Source organism: Nannobrachium achirus (assembly GCF_963921795.1).
Source record: "Nannobrachium achirus genome assembly, chromosome: 20".
NCBI lineage: Eukaryota > Metazoa > Chordata > Actinopteri > Myctophiformes > Myctophidae > Nannobrachium > Nannobrachium achirus.
Window position 1 is genome coordinate 34,791,653 of NC_137827.1, and position 26,310 is coordinate 34,817,962.

The window sequence follows — 26,310 nt, forward strand, 5'->3', positions numbered from 1 at the left end:
GACAAAGAAATGTTCATGCTTTCTTTTTCCTTTTTTTGAAGCAATCTCTCCTACCCCTTAGGAGAGTTGAGGGGCAAAAAAAAAAAATTCCAATCGCGACACATTGGATTAGACGTGTCGCGCACCGGCGTGTATGGGTATGTGCAATGCATTGTTTGTTTGATAACACAGTAGGATAGTGTGCATGTCTGATTAGCCTGCTTACAGCGAGTGGGAGAATATGCTGACTTCAGGTATTTCCACGAGTTGTTATGAACCATCTGCTCTACGCACGGCTTAAAGGGAAACCGTCTCTTTAAAAAAAAAACAGAATGAGTGAGTGAGTGCAGGCGTTTGCAGATGTGCTGAGGGGAAAAGTTGCTTGCACAGAGAAAAAAAGAACGTTTTTCTTTTTTTTTTACTTTTTTCTTTTTTTTTTAGGGGGGTGGGTTAGTGAGTGATCCCATGGGGGGAATGTGCAGAAAGTATTTCCTATTTTACAACAAGGCCAAGAAATGTTGATTTCTTAGATCAAGTGTGTTCAAGTGTGATCAAGCAAATATTTGTTGTGCAATCACATGATTTCATCTTACGTAACATAGGCCTATTTGTTTTTTGGATAACAGAACTGTATTAGACTAACATTAAATGATTCTTATGATTTGCTCTGTGCTCTGATCTAGTCTAGTTTAGTGTGCTGAGGTGTTGAACACCTGACAAGTTGAACTTACGCTGACCTGGGACTTTATCTGAAATATTGATTGTAAGAACTAGGAGAAAGTTCGTAGGCCTGAAAGTCCTGTTTTGTTAGCCAGCAGTCATTGAAATCATGTAATTACCTTGTACTTTGTTCTCTTTGAAGAGTGAATGGTGTGTTTTTCCTTCTGTTTCTACATTAAGGAGGTCTATAACCACAGGAGCACTAAAGGGATTACTTAACAACCTTTTGAAAAGCTTTTGGGAGCCATATAGGCAAACTCCTTGGGGAGCTATTTTAACAATGCTACTTGTGGATTCATGGGGAATTATGTTTATGTATTCATGGCTGACCCTGTAATATTCCTAATTATCTCTTAAAAGGACATAACAAAATGAAGACCAGATGGCCTCTTTTTCTCTGACCACCCCCCCCCACCCCCGCCCCCAAGGCCATAAATGAAATACGCCGTGCCTTTGTGCGGACCAGTGCTTAAAATCTGCCTTAATGAATGCAATAGCTACACTGCTCCACAGCAGATCTTGAGGAATGTTAGCCTATATTTTCTGCTCGAAAGAAGCCTTTTTCGAGACCAGCATTAAGGGTCTAATGAGTCTTTCCAGTTTGTTAGCTCCACCTGTCATAACTTGAAGAAGTATTTGTTTGTCTGCGGCTCTGTCGTAAAGACGAGCTTGGCCGTACGAAAGTGAACGCACTGACGGCATATCTCACTGTATAATCCATCAAACAACCATACAGCCCCCTGCAGTGTCTTTCTTGTTTGACGTGCATGACAGGATACTGTATTCAAAGGTCAAACTCTTTTGTGAGGCTTCAAAGGCTGGCTGTCATATGGTATAATGAAGTAATGTTCAACATAACCTGATAAAACTTTCCCCTTAAAATGCGTCTCCCCTTCAAAATGTGCTTTTTTAATTCAATTTAAGAATATTCATGATTTTTACGGTACCTGCTGTCTTTGCTACATAATGACAACTCTACCCTGCTTGCAGCCCTATGCTGCTTCTGCTCTGTAGCAATGGGGCTTTGCATCTGTGCCCTGCAGCACTGCAATCAGAGCAACAACTTTGATTCTTACTGTGAAAGTAACTGTTAGTGTAGTCAGGAGACTGGCCATGAAATCGACTGCAGGTGTTCGCCTCATTAATAAATAAAGAAAAATGATTGTGTTGCTGTAGTCAACTGACTCAACTCTATACCATTAAAGGGCGCCTTCGCCACTTTTCAACCCATCTTTATCTAATTGGTCTGTGGGCAGTTCAGAAACCCGCCTACCAGTGATATCATCGTTAGGCAGAACATAAAAAATATATACTGTATATTTAGATTGTTATTATTGCAAGAACAATGGCTTCCATTATAGCTTGGTAACTTTTCAGGAATAGAAAGCCTGATGTTTCTATTAGCTTGGATTCCCCATCGATGATGTCACTGGTAGACGGGTTTCTGAACTTCCCACAACCCTACTATGAGACAGAGTCGGAAAGAAATTGTGCTATTTTACCATGAACGTTAGTGAGGACCAATTATATGAAGAGGGGTTGAAAAGTGATGAAGTCATCCTTTAAGCTTTGTGCATGAGCGGAAAGGCAACATTCAGGGCTTAATTCAGCTCTGGACTGGACGTCACTGTATTTCCCCCCCCCTTATCTCCAACATATTCCAAAATAACATGTCTCAAAATACATGTGTTGAAATGTCTACACTCCACCAATTTCTCTCTTCTTTTTTTCCCCCCACTGCCTCCCAATGCACTCCATCACCCCTTGAGCCCTCAGGGTATCATGCTGTACAGAGCTCTAAGTCAGATTAGCCCCTATTGTGCACCCAACATGTCTCTGCACTCTGCCAGCGGAATAGAAGACTTGTGTTTTCACTGTTCTTCAATCTGCAGCAAAAGCTCACAATTACTGTAAGTACTGTAAGTAGGGTTGGCGTTTCCACTGTAGTCACATCTAAGATCCAAGCTCTTGTTCAGGAATACAAATGTGTTGGTTTTGAATCTTGCACTGTTTGTGTGACCACAGAGACTCTTCTGTACGTAATAATCCCAAGAGTGGTGTCTTTTTTTGTTTGTTTTGTTTGCCTTTGTCTTTCGACGCAGAATGACAGGTTATGTAAAGTGCTTGGTATTCCTGAAGCTGTCAGTGACAGGCAGGCGTGCGTAAATGATAAAGACGGCATTGTGTCTCCGGCAGGGGCGTCACACCAAATTCTGGGCCCTGGGTACAAGGATTCACTGCGGGCCCCCCATGAATGTTAAAGTTATTGAAAAATAGCAGATATACAAGCTATTTTTGAAAAATCCTGAAAATGTGTGCAAGAAACCTATGTTTCCATGTCAGTGGTGCTCAAACTTTTTCATGTGAAGGACCCCCAAAATGATTTGTATTTGGCCACGGACCCCCATCTCAAAATATTTCGTTCTAGGGACACCCCAGAAGCAAAAATAGCAGATCTACAAGCTCGCAGCGCTGTGAGCTTGTATATCTGCTATTTTTCAATAGCTAAAGTTACTAGGGCCCCTCCATCTTGGGCCCTGGTAACTCAGTCCCACTTTCCCCCCCTTGTGACGCCCCTGGTCTCCGGGAACCTCCTTTGCTATTTTCCCCCTCAGACCCAGAGAGCCTGTCTTGCTGGTGTAGCAGAGCTCACACAGTGAGGCCCCCAAAAGGGGGCATTTACAACTGGGAAGAAAGCCAGAGACAAATATCTGCTTCTTATAGCCACTGTACTCTCTCTCTCCCTCCCTCCCTCTTCCTATGACCCCCCCCCCAGCATTTAAAAAAGGCATTTTTCCTATAGTGCAGTGGTTCTCAACATGTAGTTCTCAACCTGTGGGTCGGGACCCCCCAAATTATTTTGGGGGGTCCCCAGATCATTAACTTAATGTGCAAGATTGTTTTCTCTCTCAACAGTAAATAAAACAACATAAAGTTTAAGTGTATAGAGGGTATAAGCACATTTCTAAAGTGACATTTTAAGGACTTTTTAATACTAAAATGACAAATTAAACATTGGCCAAATTGCCCCAGTTAAAATATGATTATTTTGGGGGTCACAGCCAGAAAAGGTTGAGAACCACTGCAATAGTGGAGCCGTAACTGTAGGCTGTACCCCCGGAGTCAAACACCAAAAAAACTGCAGCCACAGCAGTGGTTTGGTTTAGCAGCTTTCCTGCTCTTCTGTACCCCCCCCCCCCCTGCCCCACCAGCTCTAATACCTCTGTCATCAGTAGACACTGCAGATGACAAGCATCACTTCAGAGCAAACAGGATCATTTCTCCTACAATTAGTGTCTGTCAGCCCCTCTCTCCTTTCTAGCTGGTTGGTCTGAATGCACGGCGTGCTGTAGCGCCGCAGACCCCGTTTCCCCCCTTGCGATATAGAATAAATAACACATTTAAACAAATCCAACTGACGTCGGTTAGTTTTTGCAGTTCATTAGCCACGTGCAAAGTGCACCATCCAAGCAGGACCGTCTAAGGGCCGATGCATACTCTAACCTAATTTATTTCGCTTCGGCACTGTCCAAACTACAAAATGACGTCATTCAGAGGTTCGGGGAGGGCGGGTGCCGTCATTAATTTGGCTCTTCAGTTTTGTGACTCCCTGTACCGAAACAAAACAAATTTGTCTCTAAAAGTGGAGTATGCATCGGCCCTAACACTGACTCCAGTGTGGCTGCGCTGGAGCCAAGAGGCCTAACACATATGGCCCAGGCCTTTGAACTTCCAACCAGCCCTACTGTACTGATATTTATATACCACAGTGGAGCCTCTTGATTGAAGAGCACATGTTTCTACTCTGCACGCCGTAACCCCTCCTCATGCTGTCTAGCAAGCCCCCCCCCCCCTTAAAGGCCCTATTGTTAACCAGACACAGTGGAACTAGGGGCTGAGGCCAGGACTGGACTCTCCCCCCCACCCTCTCTCCATGCATCTATCCCTCTCTTTAATCTATGTATCGTCACTGTCGGGCAGAAAACCTGTATCTCCATGTTTCAAATTTGTACGTTTCTTCGTAAAGTAAAGCCCTGCTTCATCACACAAGAATGTCGCACAAAACTAGTCAAAATAGCAGATCTACAAGCACACAATGTCTCGCACCGCAAGGCGTTGTGTGCTTGTAGATCGGCTAATTTCACTAGTTTAAAATCATTTTTTAAATAAATACAAAACGAACAGTTTCAAACATACAAGGTTTCCAACCTACACCAACGATATACAGTACACTGTGTCTCTCTCATATATACTGTACTGTACTATGTATACTGTATTGTATGTACGTATAATATGTATCCATCCCTCTCTAACCCTCTCTGGCTGTTCTTTTGTCTTCATTTCCCCCCTCTGCTCTCTCTCGTGCTTCCACCCATATACAGTACCATCCATCTCCCCGCAGTCAATCTGGCGCAGACCATTAACACTGTGTGTGAGAGAGAAACCCGAGAGTGTTTTTGGGGACAGAGTATAATGGCATGAGCACAGCTGTGCAGGAGACACACGTGGAGCCTATAGTATGAGTCGAATGTGTTTACATAATGTGACTGCGGTTATATACTCTAGAGCACTGGTTCCCAAACCTTTTAGCTTGAGACCCAAAAGAGAAACGTGATGTCTCACCAGGACCCAAACTATCTACAAGCTCACAACGTGTTGCTTGTAGATCAGCTATTTTCACTACTTCCTAATACTTTTTTTTTTCTTCATGGAATTCCTTTGATTTCATAAATTTCTCTTGAAAGATGTTAGATTTTCTTCCTAAAAACCTTTGCCCCCCTCCCTCTTTTTTTTGGAAACTCTTTTGAAATAATTACAAATAATGTAAGGAAACTGAGAAATAAAAGGACATTTACTGGCGAGTGGCGACCCAGGCAAATGTGTCCGCGACCCACTAATGGGTCCCGACCCAGTGTTTGGGAAATGGTGATCTAGAGCAATGGTTCTCAATGTCAGGTCCGGGGACCACTCTGAGAGGTGTGTGTGTGCGTGTGTGCGTGTGTGTGCGTGCACACGCGCATGAGAGAGACAGACAAGAGCCTGGAGGGAGTGTGTGATAGATGAATAAAGTGAGTGTGCTTGTGCATTTTAGAGTGACTGAAGAGAGAGAGAGAGAAACAGAGACATCAGAATGAGTGCAGCTGTTGGGGATTTAGTGTGTGAGGGGCTTAAATCACGGCTGGGACTCGTCCTCTCTGATGCGCATCGTGTCATGCATAAAAAATAGCAGATCTACAAGCTCACAACGCGTTTGCACCGTGACACATTGTGAGCTTGTAGATCTGCTACGTTTGATGCACGACACCAGCACGCAGACCAAGTATAAATCAGGCTTAATGGTTCAGTGTCAGGTACCACAAACCCGGTGAACTCGCTTCCAGCAAGGCCCGAGACACTATAGAGTTACTGTACATGCAGTTATTGATGAATAGGCCTCTCAGTCGCTGATAGAGATGTTTACCCAAGGCTGTATGATCTTTATCCACCTTACAGTAAAGACACATACAGCAGGACATTTGTAATGGTGCATTGTAAAAACCTCCTTTCTAATATTAAGAAAACATAATAATAGTAATTACTAGAAAGGTGCAATTCTGGGAAATGACAAGTGTGGTTACACTGACATGAGCCGTGAGGAATCCACTGGATGACCAAAAGCTTTACTTTTACGTTTGTGCAAAAGTTTACAAAAAGCAGATTCACTTTGCTGGCAAAAACCTCTCGGTCCGAGAACAATAGTGTGTTGCCTATAACAGCGTGGCTATAGCCAGTCTATGACATTAATCATGTATGACATCAGTCATCATCTCCATGTTTGGGCATTGTTTCAGCTCAATCCGACCCACTTTGACTTACTGTATACAGGATAAAGTTCAATAACATTTTCAAAAAGTATTAAAACGTGAGAAGTATTCTGTGATTTGCTTCCTTGGCCTGTGGCAGTATGCACAAGAAGTCTGGTGCTGATCGGTCCAGCGGTTACCAAAATGATCTGCATGTCGTTTTTGTGCCATCGTTTTTAAACCCTGTAGCACTTTGAGATTTGTGAATATGTCATGTGCGTATTGCTATTATTACAGACACACAAACCTTCCTCTAGTCGGCTCAGCTCCTAGGAGCCACACTGTAAAAGCGGGAGATTGTTCTGGGTCGGTGTGGTTATGCATACTAAACAGGAACAGACCTGGTGACATCATGGGTTCAAATCAGTCCAATGATCTGTGTCATACGCTGTCTACCCCACAAACAGAAAGGCCTTTAAACATAATCCTAAAATCATTACAGAAAATCATTCATCCCTTAATACAGTTTCATGAAAAAATACAGACATGAAAAAAGTCGAACATCAACAGGACAGGCAAAACAAACACTGGGGTTTAGATTTGTTAACCGCTGAATAAATGTAAAAATAATAAATGCTTTAGTTGGAGGGTTTTTTCTTTTTCACTTTGCCCCAGGTCTCTCTCTTTCGCTCCCTCCCATCGCCCTCTAGTCTCTTGCTTTCTCCATTTCGTTGTTTTTCCCGCCATCTCTGCATAACTATAGAGTTACTACCGGTATATACATTGCTGCTGATGAATAGGTCTCACAGTCTGACAGAGATAAAGGAGTGTTTGCTCAGGCTTTAGTAGCTTGACATTCTAGACTGTACCATTCTGCTGTATGCCTTCTGCCACTTACACTAGTCTCTATATGCCTTACAATGAGTCTTCTACCACACAAAGCCGCCAAACAGGGAATTCACAAGTTGTTAAACTGAGAGAAAATGACTTCCAATTTTAACTGCTGTCCCAGCAGAAATATTGTTGTTAGAGCAATTTAACGCTGTAATATTCGCGTGAGTGCAAATCAAAACAGACCTTGAAAACACAGAGAAATCAGTTACTACTGTCTTTGTTGGTCAGTGCTGTTGATCAAGGAAATTGTTTATACAGCAATGGGGGAAATGGCATCTTAAATTGCTATTTGTATTAACACTCAGAACATGGTATGTGTGTTCAAAGGTAAATAAATGGAGGGATTTATCTGTAATTTGAAAGCCAGCGTTTGCTCTATATATTTATCCAGTGGTTTATACGAATGGCCTACATTTGAACAAACGAAGAATAAATCGTCTACTATTTACGCTATTTGTGTATCACTGCTAACAGTGTATGAACAGTGCATGCAACCATTTAGATTTTTCATCTCTGAATATAGATTTCTATTCTGACTCTAAAGAAACACAAGGGACAATTCAGGGTTTTACTATCTGCACAATCCATACCACAGCTGACATCTCTGTTATGGGATTGCTTTTCAGGCAGACAAAAAAAAACTGGTGTCAGTGTTGAACGAGATGGAAGACCACGAGGACCATGAGGAGATGGAAGCAGAGCCCCAGAGAGAGGAGGTCTCTGTGATCAAGCGTCCTCTGCCACAGAAACCGCAACAGCCCCAGTCATACTCGAAGCCTCAACTTCACTTTCATTCTCATCCTCTTCCTCATTCTCATTCTCACTCTCAGCCTCATTCTTACCCGCAAACTCAGTCTCAACCTCAGTCCCAAACTCAGTCCCAACCTCAATCCCAACCTCAGTCTCAACCTCAGTCTCAACCTCAGTCACATCCTCAGTCACATCCTCAGTCACATCCTCAGTCACATCCTCAGTCACATCCTCAGTCTCAACCTCAGCGCCAGCCTCAGTTCCATCCAGCGCAGCAGCAACAATCACAATCACAACTATCACCATCGCCACCACAACATCAGCAGCAGCAGCAGCAGAAGCAGCAGCAGCAGCAGCAGCCCACTGACCCTGCCTCCCCTACTGTGGCCACAACCCCTGAGCCAGTGGCCATTGGAGGTGGAGAGAAGAGCTCCCCCAAATCTGCAGACGACACTGAGCCAGAATATGAGGTAAAAACACTGTTTTGGTTGGTGCCTGTTGGCTCAGCCAGTTAGTGCACTGACTATTATGTCTTGTTATCCTTTTGAATCGTGAGGGCCAGAGTTTGTATCCTGGTGCCATCATGTCCCCTCACTCTCTCTCCCCTTGGTTCCTGTCTATCTATGTTCTGCTATCTAAATAAAGCAAAGAATAAACGTCCATAAAATGTATATATTTTCAAACAATCAGCCGTATGAGTTATGGTTTAAAAACAACTACTACGCAAAACACAGAGAGACTTACAGAGGAGGACAAGGAGGTATTAAGCGAAGTAGCGGACAAAGATATTATTCAGGCACTGGAATAGACTAATGCTGTTTTTCAATATAGATCTCTATTGGGAACATGGGATTTTGTTATCTATCCATTCTTGTTTTGGGAAAGTCTTCAATTTGTTTCATGATTATCTCTGAGTGCCATCATTTTTGTTTTTAGTAAACCTTACATGGGGCTTCGGCTTCCCCTATCACCGAATCTCCCGACCGACCATTTCAAAGTTTTCACAAATGATGTGTTTATTTGTTCATTTAAAGTGTAAGCAACCCTAAGCTGACATTTTAGAAATGTATTTTCAATTAGACTGGTTGATTGGTGTGGTTATATTAAACTTTGTCTATCATTGGGCTGCAGGATGGCCGTGGCTTTGGCATTGGAGATCTGATTTGGGGGAAGCTGCGAGGGTTCTCTTGGTGGCCTGGTTGTGTCGTGTCCTGGTACGTGACGGGTCGGAGTAGAGCTGCAGAGGGAACCAGATGGGTTATGTGGTATGGGGATCGAAAATTCTCAGTGGTGAGTGTGATAAAATAGTTCTCATCTTTTTAGGTTTACACTTCATCAGGCTATGTTTTTGTAAGATGGAATGCTTTATAACCTCACCTAGCACAATTGTCTGTTTCTTTTTTAAAGGTACTTCCATGTTGGCAAATATATAAAAGTTTAATTTCTCTGTACTCTCCCTCACAGGTCTGTGTAGAGAAACTCATGCCTTTAAGCTCCTTTTGCAATGCCTTTCACCAACCAACCTACAACAAGAAGCCGACATACAAGAAAGCCATCTTTGAAGTTCTGCAGGTGAGCATACATTTATATTCAGTTTCAAATTCACTGAGAAAGAAGGCATAACTTGTATACCATACACTCACTAGGACTGGGCAATACATCTATAAAATATATTTTTCTTGTTGAAGTGTGATTATAGTGTGTGTGTATACTGTGCTCTATATACAGTGTATACTAACTGTACAGTATGCACACATTTGACATTTCTTAGATTTTCAGTGGAATGAATTATGGTTTCAAACTGTACAGTATCACTCATGCCGTGCTATTACTGAGTTGGCAGTGGCTGAGATTGAACCCACAACCTTGTGGTCCTAAGGTGACCAACTGAGCCAACACATTTGTTGTAAAACATCCCTCACACTAGCCTGCAGAAGCCTCATCCACTGGAAGCATGAAGTCACTTGATGATCCCAAAGGATCCAGTTGCCAACTTGTTATTTCAACAAGATATGTGCTATGCACAGTATTAAAATGAAAACAAACCTACCCTGGTGAGGGAATAATAGGCAACACCAAAGGGAGGAACAACAGCAGAAACCTTTTAAACTTGTCTGTGGCGAGCCAGAGATCATAATATAAAACGTTGACTCACTCATTAATGGTATCTCTCTGTGGCGCTGGTCCTTCTGTCCTGCATGGAGTCACTCAGCAATATCATCAGTCTCCTACACCTGTTGCTGCTGCAAGATGGGTTCATCTTTATTGTTGATAGCCACTTGTCTACATAATGCATCCAAATCCTCAAAATAGTCCATGTCGAACTTGGCCCTTGATGAAAAAGTTTGCGTTTTCTTAAGACAACAATGCTACCTATATATTTTTTTTGACAATAGCTATTTTTGACTGTAGTGTTCCATTCAGGTAAACAGAGTCAGGGTGCTGCCATTGTGCATGTTGGCTCATGGAAATGGAAACAGAGCCTTAATTAGTATCATTGGTGACACCTGTGTTTGTTTACCCTTTAATTCCCTATCAATATGGCTGCACAGTGAAATAGGTCTATTACTGTACATCACTTAAACATTTGCAATCAACTAGCTAGCAGTTATGTCAGCTAGGGTTTACACTCATTTTCAATATACATATCCTAGAAAGTTAGAAATCAGTTTGGTTTCTTCCTAAAGTTATTTAATATATGGTTATTTTCTCAGGTTATGGTAGTTGCTGATAGGATAATACCTGGTCGATAATATACAGATACATGGAGCCCTTGATATGGGAGCTTTGGATACACTGAATGTTGAAGATTTGATAGGCTAGTTATTTTATTTTCCTAAAAAACGAATGTTGCATATATTCTTCCACAGGTGGCAAGCACCAGGGCAGGCAAAGCCTTCATGGCCTGCCCTGACACTGATGAGACGGAAACATCCAAATCAGTGGACATGCAGAACAAGCAGATGATTGATTGGGCTATGACAGGGTTCCAGCCCACTGGACCCAAGGGGCTAGAGCCACCAGAGGGTAAGAGGAAGTCTGCCAGATAATTTAAGCTAAGATCATTTTAAAATCATTTTTTAAATTGAGTTAAAGACAGTCAACTGGGGTGACTTTCTGGCCAAGGTCTGTAGTACACAAAGGTAGTGACTCAGTATTATGGATTACATCTTGCTGCCTAGAATAATTTATAAATAAATAAATACGTAATTAAATAATAATGATAATAATAAAAAACTAACTTCTTTGTTGCCCTTTGCTGGTAGCAGTTGTCCCAAAAACCTGCCGTGTTATCACCTAATACACTATGTTAAATAACTAGAAGCTATTGAAGTACTGCAGATATAAATTGCATTAGAGGAAAAGTAATAACACAATGAAAGTAATTAGAAAGAAAGAAAGAACAAAACAAAGAAAGAAAGAGAAACAAAGAATGAAACGAAGAAGGGAGAAATATATATATAGAAAATATATATAGAAAGTCAGCATGAATGAAATGAAGATGTTAAACATATCACCAATTGTCTAATATCATGTGCTGCTTCACCAGAGGAGCGTAACCCGTACAAAGAAGTTTACCCAGAGATGTGGGTGGAGCCAGAGGCCGCAGCTTACACGCCTCCTCCAGCCAAAAAGCCTCGCAAAAGCACAGCAGAGAAGCCCAAGGTCAAGGACATCATTGACGAAAGGACAAGAGGTGAGCTGCCTTGTTAATTGGGCTAAAACAGCAGTCATGAACCCTATATCCCGTCCCTTGGGGAGAACTCAACTGAGTTGTATATCTGAGTGAGTGAGTGAGTGAGTGCAAGGAAGAAAATGGACAAGAGGCCCATTAGCTGGGCAGATTTAAAGGGGGACAGCACTCATTTGTGTGATGTCATCAGGTGTAATGTCTGGAGCTGCTCCAGTGAATAGGAGGCTGATTGTGTTGACTGCATAGGCCCACCCAGTCTGAGTTTTTATTCACAGAGATTCTATAGAGGGCTTTTAACCAAGGAATCCTCCCAATTGTACTCTCCCAGTCACCTTTTCCCCAGTGGATTCTATGTAGGGCTGCTCTAGGTTTTAGAGCTGATGATATGAATCTTTCAGTCTTTCTGGAAGGCTACTTGTCATCCAAGATTGGGATATATTAGATGACATGAAGAAGAAATGGGGACTTGAGTGGCGCCAACTTTAACTTTCACTCATTGAACTACTACTACTACTTTGAAATAATTCTGCCCTGTGTACCAGTTCATTAATCTTTGTATCCTTTGAAAACAGTAAAGCAGCACAGTAAATAAAATGACACAAACTCCTAATAATTAAGTATTCAATCAATCAATCAAATGTCACTTCTACATAGTAGATTTATCAACAGCATAAGCTGTTGTTTAGCTGCCCTTTTTGGCAATATTTTAAAAGCAAAAAAAAAGAAAAAAAAACTGTCAACCTCTGAAATGGGCTGTCGAGAGAAAAAGACTAATCGCGAGCGTTGTCATCTGTTCTTCAATCAGTTGTCTTATGTTGTGTTTTCAGAGCGGCTTGTTCATGAAGTCAGACAGAAGTGCCGAAGCATAGAGGGTAAGTGATGTGTCCTCTGTGTGTTCTGGCCACCAGTGGGCCTGCAGGACTTCTCAGGAGAGATAAACACATAGATTAAACTTGCCCTTGAGGTTGATGAACACTGCATGTGTGGCTGTGCTAATGCTAATCACTTTCTGGTGTCCCCATTTTGGACATGTCATTAAAATCCTGAAAAATGTATAGTGTATACTTTGTTGTAAAACAGCATATCGTATATTGTATTTAAGTATACTTTAAGTATACATAAGTATACATTTCTTATGAGATCAAGATGTGCCTCACAGCTGTTCAAATAATAGCATTGAAGTGAGAGGATTTTCGTTGTGTGGCAGCGGAGTGTTCTCACCTCTTGGGGCGATGTGTGTGTTGGTACGTTGGTGCATGGTCTGACACGCCCCGTTGCCCTGTTTATACACAGACATTTGCATCTCCTGTGGAAGTCTGAATGTTTCTGTTGAACATCCATTGTTTGCTGGAGGAATCTGCCAAAGTTGTAAGGTAAGCTCTGGTGTAGTGGCTTTGAGCGGATGTAGAGTCATGGATGTTTTATTACGTTTCTGTTCCTTAAAGATACATTCCTTTTACTTACAAGGTGACTGCTATGAAGTAGAAATACTTTTGAGCATAAAAAAGCCTAACAAAGATCTTTCACATTTTATGCATCCTGTTTTCTGTACCTTGTGTCTAATAGTGAGTGTAGACTTGATTTTATGCTTTCCTGCAAACCAAATGTCCCTTTTGGGAACAATAAAAGTTTCAACTACACATTTCCAGCTGCCTTTAACCCGTCTCCCTGTTGCAGAACTGCTTCCTAGAATGTGCGTACCAGTACGATGATGATGGCTACCAGTCATACTGCACTATCTGCTGTGGGGGACGAGAGGTCCTCATGTGTGGAAACAAGAACTGTTGCCGGTGAGGGGTTAATTATAATTTATACTGCAAACTTAAAACAGTTACTGCTTACTCTATTCTCTATTTTTTTTTAGCATTTCTGTAGTGCTTCTATCATAAGAACTTTAGGATGTGTATTACATTCACCTATTCACACTGATGGCTGAGGCAAACATTGCAAGGCACTAACCTATACGCTTCAGGAGCAGTTAGGGGTTGCGGTTAATGTCTTTGCTCTGTGACAGGATTTGTAAATGTATGTCAGCTTATAGATCTGCTATTTTCAAGATTACTTAAGACCTTCTTAAATTCATAAAATCGTTTTGATCTGGGTATGCAACCCAGAAATGGGTCCCGGCCAATTGTTTTGGAAACACGGTTTAATAAAACATCTTTGTTTTTGGGGCAGGTGTTTCTGTGTGGAGTGTGTTGATCTCCTGGTGGGGCCAGGTGCGTCTGTTGCAGCTATTAAAGAGGACCCCTGGAACTGCTACATGTGTGGTCAGAAGGGTGTGTTTGGTCTACTGGAGCGCCGTACCGACTGGCCATGCCGTCTCCAGCATTTCTTCGCTAACAATCATGACCAGGATTTTGTAAGTGCTGCATTGTGCTCCTTATTCTTATGCCGAGAACAGACGATCTCACAACACGTTGTGATGTGATGCATAGTGAGCTTGTAGGTTGGCTATTTATTTTCTGTGCGCAATCCCATCATACAACAAAGTATAAATCAGGCTTTAATCCCAATCACGACTTCATGCAGTTTTTAGCTCTTTATCAACGTTGTCTGATTTCTTCTTGGTGTCATTTTTCAGGAACCGCCAAAGCTATACCCCCCAGTCATGGTGGAGAAGAGGAAACCCATTCGTGTCCTATCACTATTTGATGGCATAGCAACAGGTTAGACCAGAAGGGATTCCCCTCTGTACTCTAACAAAACACCCTGCAAAAAGTCCCTGTCTGTACAACAGTTTCTCCCTGTATTAGGTTACATCAAACTGCCCCACTTCTTCCTAAATACATAATTACACTGGCTCATAAATACACAGCATGAATCTATTCCTACTGCTCCCTTCCATACAATCTTCTCCCTGCAGAGAACCTATTGTTTCTGCCAGATTATTGCTGCTTCTCTAAAATGGAAACTTTTCAGGAATTGAGGAAAACAATTGCATCCTTTAGCCTTTATCCTTTAACTTGCATGTCACATTTCTGGCTCAGAACAGGAGAGAAAACTAAAAGAGTATAATCAGAATGGACAGTATAAAAACAACAGATGAGATGATCGACAAGATTTGGACTACCCAATGTTCTACAAAATGTTAACTTTGCTTTAAACTTTACAAGGTGGTCTTTACTTCAATGATAATCATTACTTTGATGCTCTCCAGCTAGTTAGAAAAACAATTGATTAGATAAATTGGATAAAATTGGTATTCCGACCTAAAAATATAGTTTCTATTAGAGCTGGAGAGATGAGATACTTCGGGCGGCCGAGCTTCTAGTATATATAAAAGAAAGAATGTATAGACCTAGATAGAACAAAGAACAAAATATATAATGACACCAAAACAGTGATTGATTATTTATCGATTATAATCAATTAATGATTATTTTTTAGAATCGATTAACTGTTGCACTTGATTGTTTTATAAAATTATCTTTGACATTGATTGTTTCGATGAACTGTTTCACCCTTACATTGATCCACACAGGACTGCTGGTGCTGAAGGACCTGGGTATCCACGTGGAGCGCTACATTGCATCTGAGGTGTGTGAAGACTCCATCACTGTGGGTGTCGTCCGGCATCAAGGTCGCATCATGTATGTCGGCGACGTGAGGAACGTCACACGCAAACATGTGAGTTTACACATATCTTTATGAAATCCATCCATCCATCATATGAAAAGATGAATATCAAGGAGGGACGGTTGAGTGAATATCAATACATCAGATCCTGTCTCCTGACACACATATTTTAAAAGCATTGGATAAGCCACAGCAGGAAAGGTAGACCTAACTGGCACAACAAATAGTTACTTTGAATGATGCAGTATGTCCCATTTATTGTTTCATACCTGACCTATCAATTAGCACTCTGTTCCTACACATAAACCAAATATACCTGTTAGCTCACTTTTTCCTTCTTAGCCACTTTCAACCTGGTGTCCCTGACTCCCTGTACTGTTTATGTCAATAGAGGGGACATAAAGAATAGTTAAAATAGCAGATATACAAGCTCAAAGTGATTTACAACGCAATGCACTGTTTTTGCAGTGTGACACCATCGACCGTACAAAGAAATATAAATTATAAAAGTGGTAATCAGCACTTTTTCTTTGTTTCTTCATCTCCTGTCTCTAAAGATAAATGAATGGGGTCCTTTTGACTTGATTATCGGCGGGAGTCCATGCAATGACCTCTCCATAGTGAATCCTGCTAGGAAAGGTCTGTATGGTAAGTCTTAACAACCATCACTCTTAGATTCTATTTGCCAAATTACGATTCTTTTTTTTTCCTGCCTCCTCGCCTCCTCTGTCGGAACAGTCACATAACAATACTTAACCGAATGACTCTACACTGCCTATGCCAGTGTTTCTCAACCTTTTCAGGCCGCCACCCCCAAAATAATCATATTTTAACTGGGGACCCCCCCACCCTGACGAGCACTAAGACTTGAGGCATTACATTTTGTATAACACTGTTCTATTGTGAAAATAGCCGATCTACATGCGTTGCGAGGCGTTGTGAGCGTGTAGATCGGCTATTTTCACAATTTCTGCCTCTAATATTTGACAATTTGGCCAATGTTTCATTTCATCATTTGTCATTTCAGAGCTTTTAAAAAAGTCCTTAAATTGACACTTTAGAAATGTGTAGATACCCTCTATACACTTAAACTTTACGTTGGTTTGTTTACTGTTGAGTGAGAAAACAACGTTGCACATTAAGTTAATCATCTGGGGACCCCCCAAAATATTTTGGGTCCCGACCCAAAGGTTGAGAACCACTGGCCTAAAGCCAACAATTTATTTATGATAATTTGTATCCAGCAATATAAATTATATACTGGTATTCCAGTGAAAAAGGAAAAAAGAGAATTGAAATTTGGCTTATGTTCCATGCAGTGTGTGAAATGTGTGTCTCTCTGTCCTGTAGAGGGCACCGGTCGCCTGTTCTTTGAGTTCTACAGGCTGCTACATGAGGCCAGGCCCAAAGAGGGCGACGACAGGCCTTTCTTCTGGCTCTTTGAGAACGTGGTGGCAATGGGCGTCAGTGACAAGAGAGACATATCCCGCTTCCTGGAGGTCTGCCGCTTTACTGATCATTAACAGCATCACCTTAGTTGGCAGTGTTCATAGGATGGGGCATTCCTTGATAATAATGTGCTCTTTAGGATGCATGACTGTGACCAATGTTTTGTATTAATCCCCCTTGTGGCTCCAATTTGACATTTCTGTGAGTTTAAAGAACAGTGCTTATTCTTTGTGCTTTTTTAGTTTTTTTGGTATTTCCCTCAATACATTTTTTATCACATGGCATATGGTCTTTAAGGTTGATTAGACTCTTATATTGCAAATATTCCCCCCCGCCCCCCTAAAAAAAAGGAAATATACTGTAAAAATAAACACCTAAGCAGGTAATCCAGCCTGAGATTGTGTTGCGGGTTCGAGTCCCGATTCCAGACAACCTTTGCAGCGTGTCACCCCCCCATCTCTCTCCCCATTTCAAAATTTCAAATAAATAAATAAACTACAATATATATTGGGATACAATATATTATACTAGTAGTATAAGTATATGGTGTCATGCTGATATGTCATGCCATACCAAAGCTATACCATAGCATCTTCCTTTAGCTCTTGTCTGACCAGTGTATTTTCTATTTTATTTTTTGTGTTCCTGTCATCAGTGTAACCCAGTAATGATTGATGCCAAGGAGGTGTCTGCTGCCCACCGTGCACGCTACTTCTGGGGTAACCTTCCTGGCATGAACAGGTTGGTGGCAGAATGGTGAGGGATCCAGCAGGCTGTGACTTATATAGAGCAGGCAATGGGAAGCAGCTAAACCCACAACCTGAGCATGACATAACCCAACAGGCAGACAGACAGACAGACAGACAGTCAGACAGACAGACAGACAGACAGACAGACAGACAGACAGACAGACAGACAGACAGACAGACAGACAAAGATCTCCATACTGTATTGGCAGACAGACAGAGAGACAGACAGACGGGTACAGAAATATAAAACTGCAAATCCCCGTATGGAGTACTCCAGTATGTCCTCAATATGACGTGATGGCACTGGTGTCATAGACTGGCCTGGACTTGGGCATGCCTGACACGAAACTCCATATACAGTGTGGGCATAAAGGGGACACAGACAGATGGCTACAATGGGTAACCTGACAACATAACTTGCATAACTCGGTGAGGCATGCATTTCCAACTTGCATCGTTCCTGAGTAGCTCAACGGACAACGGTCTATATAAAGTATATACAGTATGCTGTAATACAAATGTCTGTAATATGGAATATATTAGTAATGAGGATAGAACTGGCAGTGCTGAGTGGGAATTCGGACGGACCAGGAGTTGTTCAGAACCAAAAATCCACAAATGTCTGTATCTGTCTGTGTAGGATGCACCAAATGTCTGTGTCTGTGGGAGGTGTAGGCATCTGCTTCTCTGAATGGCCAACCCAACCCATCCCATCCGGTTCACGGAATGGCTGAGGTTTGTGCCACGTTCCGTTGCACCAAGTGGTTGCGTGCACAATAGAACTCCATTCGTACAGGGCAATGCACAAATCGTCTTTATCTGTCTTTCTGTCTGCGGGCCTATCTGTCTTACAACTTACATTGCTCCCGACGTGGTCCACGGCGTTGCGTGGTCCCCGAGTAGGACTAGTACCTACGACTCGAAACATTAGCCAAAAATTGCAGCTTGTTGCGACGCGTTGTGAGCTTGTAGATCGTCTATTTTTGCGGAAGAGATTTGTTGTAATCAGAAAAAAGTGGTCCAACTACAGTTGTTGTAACTCAAGTCCATTTTACTAAGACTACAGGATTTAAGTGCCTGATTGTTTGATTATCATTATTTGTCTTTCACCCCTCTAGGCCTCTGTCTGCATTGTACTCTGACAGGCTGGGACTTCAGGAATGTTTAGAGCATGGCAGAACCGCAAAGGTATTTATAGCAAACCAATGAACAAAGACCCCCAAATTAATATGTATTACCGTAATATGTTTTTGGCTGAGCAAGGGACCCACCATACAAGATTTGTGTTGTTAAAGGGCAAGAACACTTTGGTAGAGGTTTGGGTTGCATGGTTACCTTGCCATGATGTAACTCCAAAGGTGGGCAACAAATCAAAAATGGTTGCTCCATTGATTAGAAACTGATCATTCAAAATATGCTCCTCATTGACTTGCACGTATGTATGTTGAAACAAACACAAACAAAGCCGATTCAGACAATATAGAACATCACAAAACCCTTATTCATTTTTAATTTCATGTTGATTTTACTATTTGAAGATCCAGATCTACAGATCCAGTCCAGTCCTAATAAAACTAGCAAAATCAACCCAAACCTCTAGGCTGGTAAACCACCCATCGCGGAAATCACATTTCATTTAGAATGTTTACCAGGCTACCAAACCTCTACCAAAGTTTTTCGCATTAAAATAGTCAAACGTTTTATCAGATCTACAAGCTTACAGGATCTTGTAGATCTGGATTTTGCAGTGCAGTGTACTTATTACCTTGATATTTTACCTCTCTGCAGTTTGACAAGGTGAGGACTATTACCACCAGGTCCAATTCTATAAAACAAGGCAAAGACCAGCACTTCCCTGTCTACATGAATGAGAAGGAAGACATATTGTGGTGTACTGAAATGGAGAGGTAAGAAGTAGGGCTGCAATTTTTTATTATTTTCTTAATGATTATTCTATTCATTACTTTTTGAAATTAATCAAGAATTAGTTTTTTAAATATATTTGTTTGCTTTTTTTTAACTAATACATTAACCCACTTTAGCCCTAATTTATAGTTATACTGAATCAATTATAGTACAAATATAGTGAAAACTGCAGATCAATAAGCGTGCGACATGTTGTGAGCTTGTAGATCTGCTATTTTTAGTTTTCTGAAAGAATTTCTTTTCTTGCATGCCCAAAATAGAGATCGATTAATCTATTATTTTATTCAATTATCGATTCATGTTTGATCTGTACTGCCACATAGGGCAACAGGGAGAGTATTTAGATAACACTTCAAAAGGTTAGAAGTTCATTTCCCCCATTGGGACCACCACCACCACCCATGCTAAAAATGAATGCAGTCCAGTGGCGTCAGTTCAGCAAAAGCTAGGGCAGTGCTACTCAACCCGCGGCCCGCGGGCCGCATGCGGCCCTTTCCGCATGTCTGTGCGGCCCGTCATGATCATGCCAAAAAAAATATGATTTTTTTAAGCCTGTCAAAGTTAACGCGAAACGCAAAACGCGGTGATGTTTGACCCTCGGTGCACTCCGTAGTTCACTTGGAAGAGTCAGGAAGCGAATGCAGTAGCAGTGCAGATATGCAGGCGGCTACACTAGAGCTACAGTACAACGAGACAGTCAGACAGACAAATATGCGGAGATTTTGCAGCAGACAACCACAGTCGGGCTCACTGGAGCGGAGACGCATGACGGTCGTGCGATATGAACGGCCGCGAATCCCGCGATCGTCATGTTTCAGTCTAATGAAGACCTAGCCCTTGTCTCCGCTGCTTGTCTCTCCCTCCGCGACTCCGCCAGTCAGCTCCGACTATAACTCTATGGCACCGACAGTGCAAGCATTCCAACAGATCGCGCTGCAGCCAAGGAACTATGCTTATTAACACAAATCTCCTCCAACGAGCTGTTGTGTTTTACAAAGCTCAAAGCATCAAACTGTTTTACAAGTACAGTGCATCTGAGGGGGAGTTGAACTGTACTTGAGTTATTTTTCCATACAATAACTCTCTTCACCAAAAATAGCCGATCTACAAGCTCACAATGCATCTTGTGGTGAGCTTGTAGATCGGCTATGTCCCCCAAGAATAGGGATGCTGGGGTTTGAGTGATTGAATAATAAGTATAAACGTTTATTTATTTTAAATCTGTCCTATTAATGAAAAGGAGTGTTAGTGGCATGAGAAAACATGTACTTTACATTGCCAAAGTTCACTAGCTTTGCATACCCAGACACAGGGGAGGTTACAAAAAGGTTGAACCAGAACTGTTCATTTTCACTTCACATTTTGTGAATAAAGCCTAATTTGATAAAAAATTCAAATGTCATCAATTTCATCATTCCATCCATGACAATCTTTTGGTTCAATGAGGTTTGGCCTGGCTTATGGAAATGTGGCTGTTTTCTGTGCGTTTCCTTAATTATTAGACTGTGTACTGTACAAAATCAATGTAAACGTCCAAAATAGGACCGTCATTTTTAGCTTGCGGCCCTTTGGACTTTTGGTATTTTGCTGAGTGGCCCCTGAGCCATCTCAAGTTGAGTAGCCCTGAGCTAGGGTATGGCAAAGATGGGAGTCCTCATGGAAAATAGGCATTACACTTTGGATAACACGGTTCTATTGTGAAAATAGCAGATCTACATGTTCATGTAGATCGTCTATTTTCACAATGTCTGAAAAAAAAGAGAATTTTGACAGTTTTTTACACAGGTTTCTACGGTTTCTTGGGCTGGATATGGCAGCCTGGAATAGTTTTTCAAGTGCAGCCAAACTTGGCATGTTAGCAAATGTGCCACAATTAACAATAATGCATTGCACCTGTGCAGCTGACCAGCGGAACCTGGGAATATACCATTTTGTCAAGATAGGGAGAATACAAGTGTGGAGAATATAATTATAATACATAATATAATTATAGTAACTTTTATTTCCCCCCCCCCTGGACCCAGGGTATGACAGCTGCATACCCCTGCCATACCCAATTGACGCCCCTGATGCAGTCATGCTAGTGTAAAGGCGCTGTGGATAAAATTGCATGTGACTCAAAACCTTAAGAATGTCCTCCCCTCTCTCTCTCCCACTGTCTTTCTCTCCTTCTGTTTGTCTGTGTGTGTGTCTGTCCATCTTCCCATCCGTTTGTGTGTCTGTGTTTGCCTTGCTCCCCCCCCCCCCCCCTCGGTCTGCTGGGTTGCCATGCCAGGATCTTTGGCTTCCCTGTCCATTATACAGATGTGTCCAACATGAGTCGCCTGGCGAGGCAGAGGCTCCTGGGGAGGTCATGGAGCGTCCCGGTGATCCGACACCTGTTTGCACCACTCAAAGATTACTTTGCCTGTGAGTCGACGAAGACGAAGAGTACTGAGCACTGAGCAGTGAGACGACTCACTCACACGTGGAGCCATTCGTGACACCCAGCTTTGGTTGTGCATCCGAAAAGCAGAGTCTTGATATTCAGATTATACCGTCGTATAATTTGCAAAAAATGAAACATGGACGTAGAAATTTCACATTATTTCTTGTATTTTCCAATGTAATTCTTATTCTATTTAATTTTTTGATATGTCATTTTACCTTTTAGCAGTGTTATCCAGTATTTGTTTGTTTTTTATTGATTTATTTGTGCAAGCTATACTTGAGGACTTGCTTTCTTCTCACGACACTGAGAATGAAAAGTGCTAACTATCGGATTTAAAACGAGACGAAGATGTAATGGAAGACACCTGAAATACAGCTAGGGCTTTTTAGATATGTTAAATGCGTTGGTTAGTAAAATGACATCAGCTGAACATCAGGTGATGGACTACAACCTCAGAGGTGGACTACAATTCCCACCTAAAGTGAAGCCACGCTTCCATCTACTGAGCCTCACAGAGATGAGGTGAAAAAGTTGATTCAGTGTCTAGAGAGCCATGTCTCTGAGAATCCAAATCACCAGATCACATATACCTCTTTGTTTACAGTTTATATACACAACTGAAGGTTATAAAGGTACTACTGTAATATGGTTACAACACCATGGTGCTCAAAAATGATAAGAAACATCCCAGCCCATGTGGCATGACAACTTAGACGAGATGCAGCTCTTTAAACGGTCGCTTGGAAAAGGTTTTCCGTTTTGACGATTTCACAGTTTTGAAAAGAAACAAAACGAAACAAAAAAAAAACACGTCATGCTGTTCTGTTTTACTTCAAAGAAAAAAGGATTGAAAGTAGACTGCAAGATGCTCTGCATATCCTCTTTTCTGAGTTTTACAGCTTTTATAAATGATTCTACTGGTGCTTATTTAATCATTCAGCCTTGCTATGCTCAGGCCCTAACTACCCGTGTCTGCACAAACAGAAAATGAAGCTAGCCACATGGGAGATGATGTTTTCTGTCATAAAAGAAAAAAAAAACCTTGAGATCAAAGTCTGTGGTGAACTACTTTTTTTCTAGTTTCATCCTGACCAGTGACATTACTGTACAACTGTTAGTAAGCGTGGTTAATGGAGCGAGTGTGACCGGGTGTTTCCAAAAATTCCAGGTGAACCTCCCCGACTTCCACCTCTGCAAACTGATAAAGAAAAAAAAACAACTTAACAAACAAAACTGTCAGGTGCAAATCTTCAATAATATGGTGCGGCTTCACAATTTTCTTCTACCTTTTTATAGCAATTTTGTGCTGTTTTACCAACAATATAAAGCACTTTTATATGTATACTTCCTTTTTATTTCCTTGATATCTTAAGGGAAATCTTGGTTCTTGTGAATTGTTTTGTTTAATGATGTGAACTGATCTACCCTTGTGTAATACTTTCTGTATACAGTAGGGCTGTGCCAATAGAAGTGAAAGATTGGATATTGATATGTGAAACATGTATTTGACGCGTTGTACAGTAGATGGAATGAAATTTGCTGTCCTTCTCTTGCATCAATTCATATTGTCCTCTGTGGTTAAGCAGTGACACACTGTTGCCACCCAGATTGAAAGAATGTCTCTATTTCTATTAAGATTGTACAATTTAAGGCAGAGTTTTAAGTAACTATGTCATTTGTTTGTATTATATTTTTGCCCCCCTGTGAAACAGAGTTTGTCCTCTGCCCTTTCCCTATAAAATTAGGAGTACAGAAAAATATATATTAATCCAAATGTGGATTGCTTTCAAAACATCTAAATGCTCTTGATTGTAACCTTTAGGCTAAACATGGAGGATTTAGGCTGTAGTTTGTCAGAACTCAAAACTGGCAAGATGTTATTTTCTCAAACTTGGCGATCCAAACAAAACATGTTATTACTTATTTATGTGATATTTAAGTATTCAAAATGACAAATGTTTTGGGAAATTTAATTTCACAGTGTAATTAAGTTCTTAAGTGACCTTATTGCCTTTTTTTTGTCCATTGCCCCTGGGGTATGAAACCTTGCGCTTTGGCATGTCGTCTCTGTCGGGTGGAAACCTTATATGTCCAAAACTGTTACTTTCCATTAAATGGAAAGGAGTAACCTGTGTTCCAATGGGTCCAGCGTAGTCATTATTCAGTCACAAGCTCTTGTTAATACTTTTCCATTGATTTAATATTTATAAAACTCACAGACAGACTTGACCACTTTCAACCTGGTGTCCCTATTTTAGGCATGTCACTCAGGGTTCCCACGGTCATGAAATTCCTGGAAATATTTTGGAATTTGAAAAATATTTTTCCAGTACTGGAAAAGTTTTGGAATTTATCAAGGGTCCTGGAAGGTCCTGGAAAAATAGCTATGCATTGTCTTTGGTTATTGATTTTGTTAATACCTCTGAAATGATATGTTAAACATTGGCCAAATTGTCTCATATTAGAGGCAGAAATTGTGAAAATAGCAGATCTACATGTTCACAACGCCGTTGTGAGCATGTAGAACGGCTATTTCCACAATAGAACCGTGTTATACAAAATTCCTCTACTCTTAGTGCTCGTCAGGGTGCCGGGTTCCCCAGTTCAAATATGATTATTTGCGCATAGGAGTAAGCGACTCGTTATAGAGCGGAATTATTGTTATATAGTCCTGGAAATCGGGTTAAGTATTCTGGAAAAGTCTTGGAAAAGTTTTGGAAATTAATTGGTAAAGATGTGTGGGAACCCTGGTCACTGTAATCTGCATCTTTGACAGTACAAGCTCACAGCACATCATGTGATGTATTGAACGTGAGCTTGTAGATATTTGCGCCACTTTTGTGTGGCACTGTCATACGACGAAATATAAAATAGGACTTTAATTTATGAAAAAAACTAAAGATGGAATATGAAGATACAAGGTTTCTGCCCAACAGCCACAATATTATTTTGACCAGATGTAATTTCCCCCTCTTCCCATAGTACAGAACATGCAACGGTTGCATTGCAACACTCATTTCCTTTTTGTAAGTTATGTACATAGTTTTGCTGTTGCTGTTTCCAATTTGTTTTTGTTTGTTTTTTTAATTGTTATTACATATGAGATGTACAAATATAATTCTTTTGCTAATATATATATATATATCATGAAATTAGAAAATCGTAGATTCAAAATGGAAAATCAAATGAATGAGAAAATCTGATTCAAAACATACTTTTGAGTATTGATAGGCAAGACTCCACAAGTCTAATTCTTTTTAGTACTGTTAAATTGTTTTTCTTTTCTTTTCTTATTTTGTGAATCGTGGTTTTAAAATGTCAGCTGACTTAAATGGAGGCCTACAGAACAGCTTTAAAGGTGGATGGTTTAAACTTCACTGCAGTGCACAGCCCTACACGGTGTTGTATTATGCTTTTATTTCTGTTGTCAGTTTTAAAAGAGCGGTTGTAGGTGTTTCCAATGGTGCTAAACATTTTATCTAATCAAGAGGAAAATATATTTGATTGGAAGAGAAATAAAACTTGTATGGACAATGACTGTTTTTAAGTTCCTTGTAGTAAATGGGGATGAAGCACTATAATTTCACTCATATGAAATATATTAACAAAGGCATTTTAACTTTGTACTTGAATAAAAAGTAACAATAACAGTTAATGAAAGGTTTCCTATATTGTTTTAGCCTAGAGATTGCTGTAGTCAGTGCTTATCTGTGGGGTAAATATTCATAAGGAAAAAAGAATCCGTAATAACCTTTTCTGTAGCAAAATGTATTCTTAATACACATTGCATCTTAATCCTACATTCCATGCCATAATATCCTCCATGTCTAAAAAAAAACCCCTATTAATTAATTATTTTTTATTTTTATTGATGCATACCTTTTCTTTTTTTGTTCTTATTTTTATTTTGTTTTTACTTATAACAACATTACATTTCACTGTTCAAGGAAGGTCAGTCCTATAAGTGATGCTATTCAGAGACACCCTCTGTGACTTCCTTTCTGTCATAACTGTTCATGATATAATGATTCTTTCCAAGACCAGATCATACAGCAAATGTAGCAGTCATTCTCCACTTTTACCCCATACTTATGTTTAGTGTCCAGAGAGAAGATAAAGGTTCCTTACAGTATGTACTTGTGCTGGAGAACACTTGAATAAATGTGTTGTTTTTGTGCAAAACAATGCCATAGCTCTTTTGTTATTATTCAATTTCATGTTAAAGGTAGGACAAGTGATATTTTGTTGTTTAAACAAAAGTTTGTATTCTATTTAACACTTATTTTAACCAAAAGAAAATCACTTACCCTACCCTTAATTGTTTAACAATTCTCTGGGTAGAGATTATACTAGACT

At 40.7% G+C, this 26,310-nt stretch overlaps 1 protein-coding gene across 2 annotated transcripts; it reads left to right on the forward strand.

Moving 5' to 3' along the window:
* The first annotated feature begins 7 nt into the window (after positions 1-7).
* dnmt3ab (DNA (cytosine-5-)-methyltransferase 3 alpha b) lies at positions 8-26,048 on the forward strand. Of its 2 annotated transcripts, none has more exons than XM_080751350.1 (18): positions 8-137; positions 8,003-8,596; positions 9,258-9,416; positions 9,591-9,698; positions 10,997-11,153; positions 11,677-11,823; positions 12,648-12,692; positions 13,114-13,193; positions 13,498-13,610; positions 13,999-14,182; positions 14,405-14,489; positions 15,305-15,450; positions 15,957-16,047; positions 16,750-16,898; positions 17,504-17,604; positions 18,716-18,785; positions 19,386-19,504; positions 21,799-26,048. In XM_080751350.1, the coding sequence occupies exons 2-18, from the start codon at positions 8,039-8,041 to the stop codon at positions 21,965-21,967; spliced, it is 2,481 nt and encodes an 826-aa protein (XP_080607476.1). In that variant the 5' UTR covers positions 8-137; positions 8,003-8,038; the 3' UTR covers positions 21,968-26,048. The 2 variants fall into 2 exon arrangements, with proteins under 2 accessions (XP_080607476.1, XP_080607477.1); XM_080751351.1 differs by having other exon boundaries at positions 17,504-17,589.
* Positions 26,049-26,310: the final 262 nt, after the last annotated feature.

Bases quoted from the DNA above. Each gene is read 5' to 3' on its own strand.
- dnmt3ab (XM_080751350.1), top strand. From the start codon at position 8,039: ATGGAAGACCACGAGGACCATGAGGAGATGGAAGCAGAGCCCCAGAGA. The intron at 8,597-9,257 runs GTAAAAACACTG...ATTGGGCTGCAG, and splicing joins ACACTGAGCCAGAATATGAG to GATGGCCGTGGCTTTGGCAT. The intron at 14,490-15,304 runs GTTAGACCAGAA...TGATCCACACAG, and splicing joins ATTTGATGGCATAGCAACAG to GACTGCTGGTGCTGAAGGAC.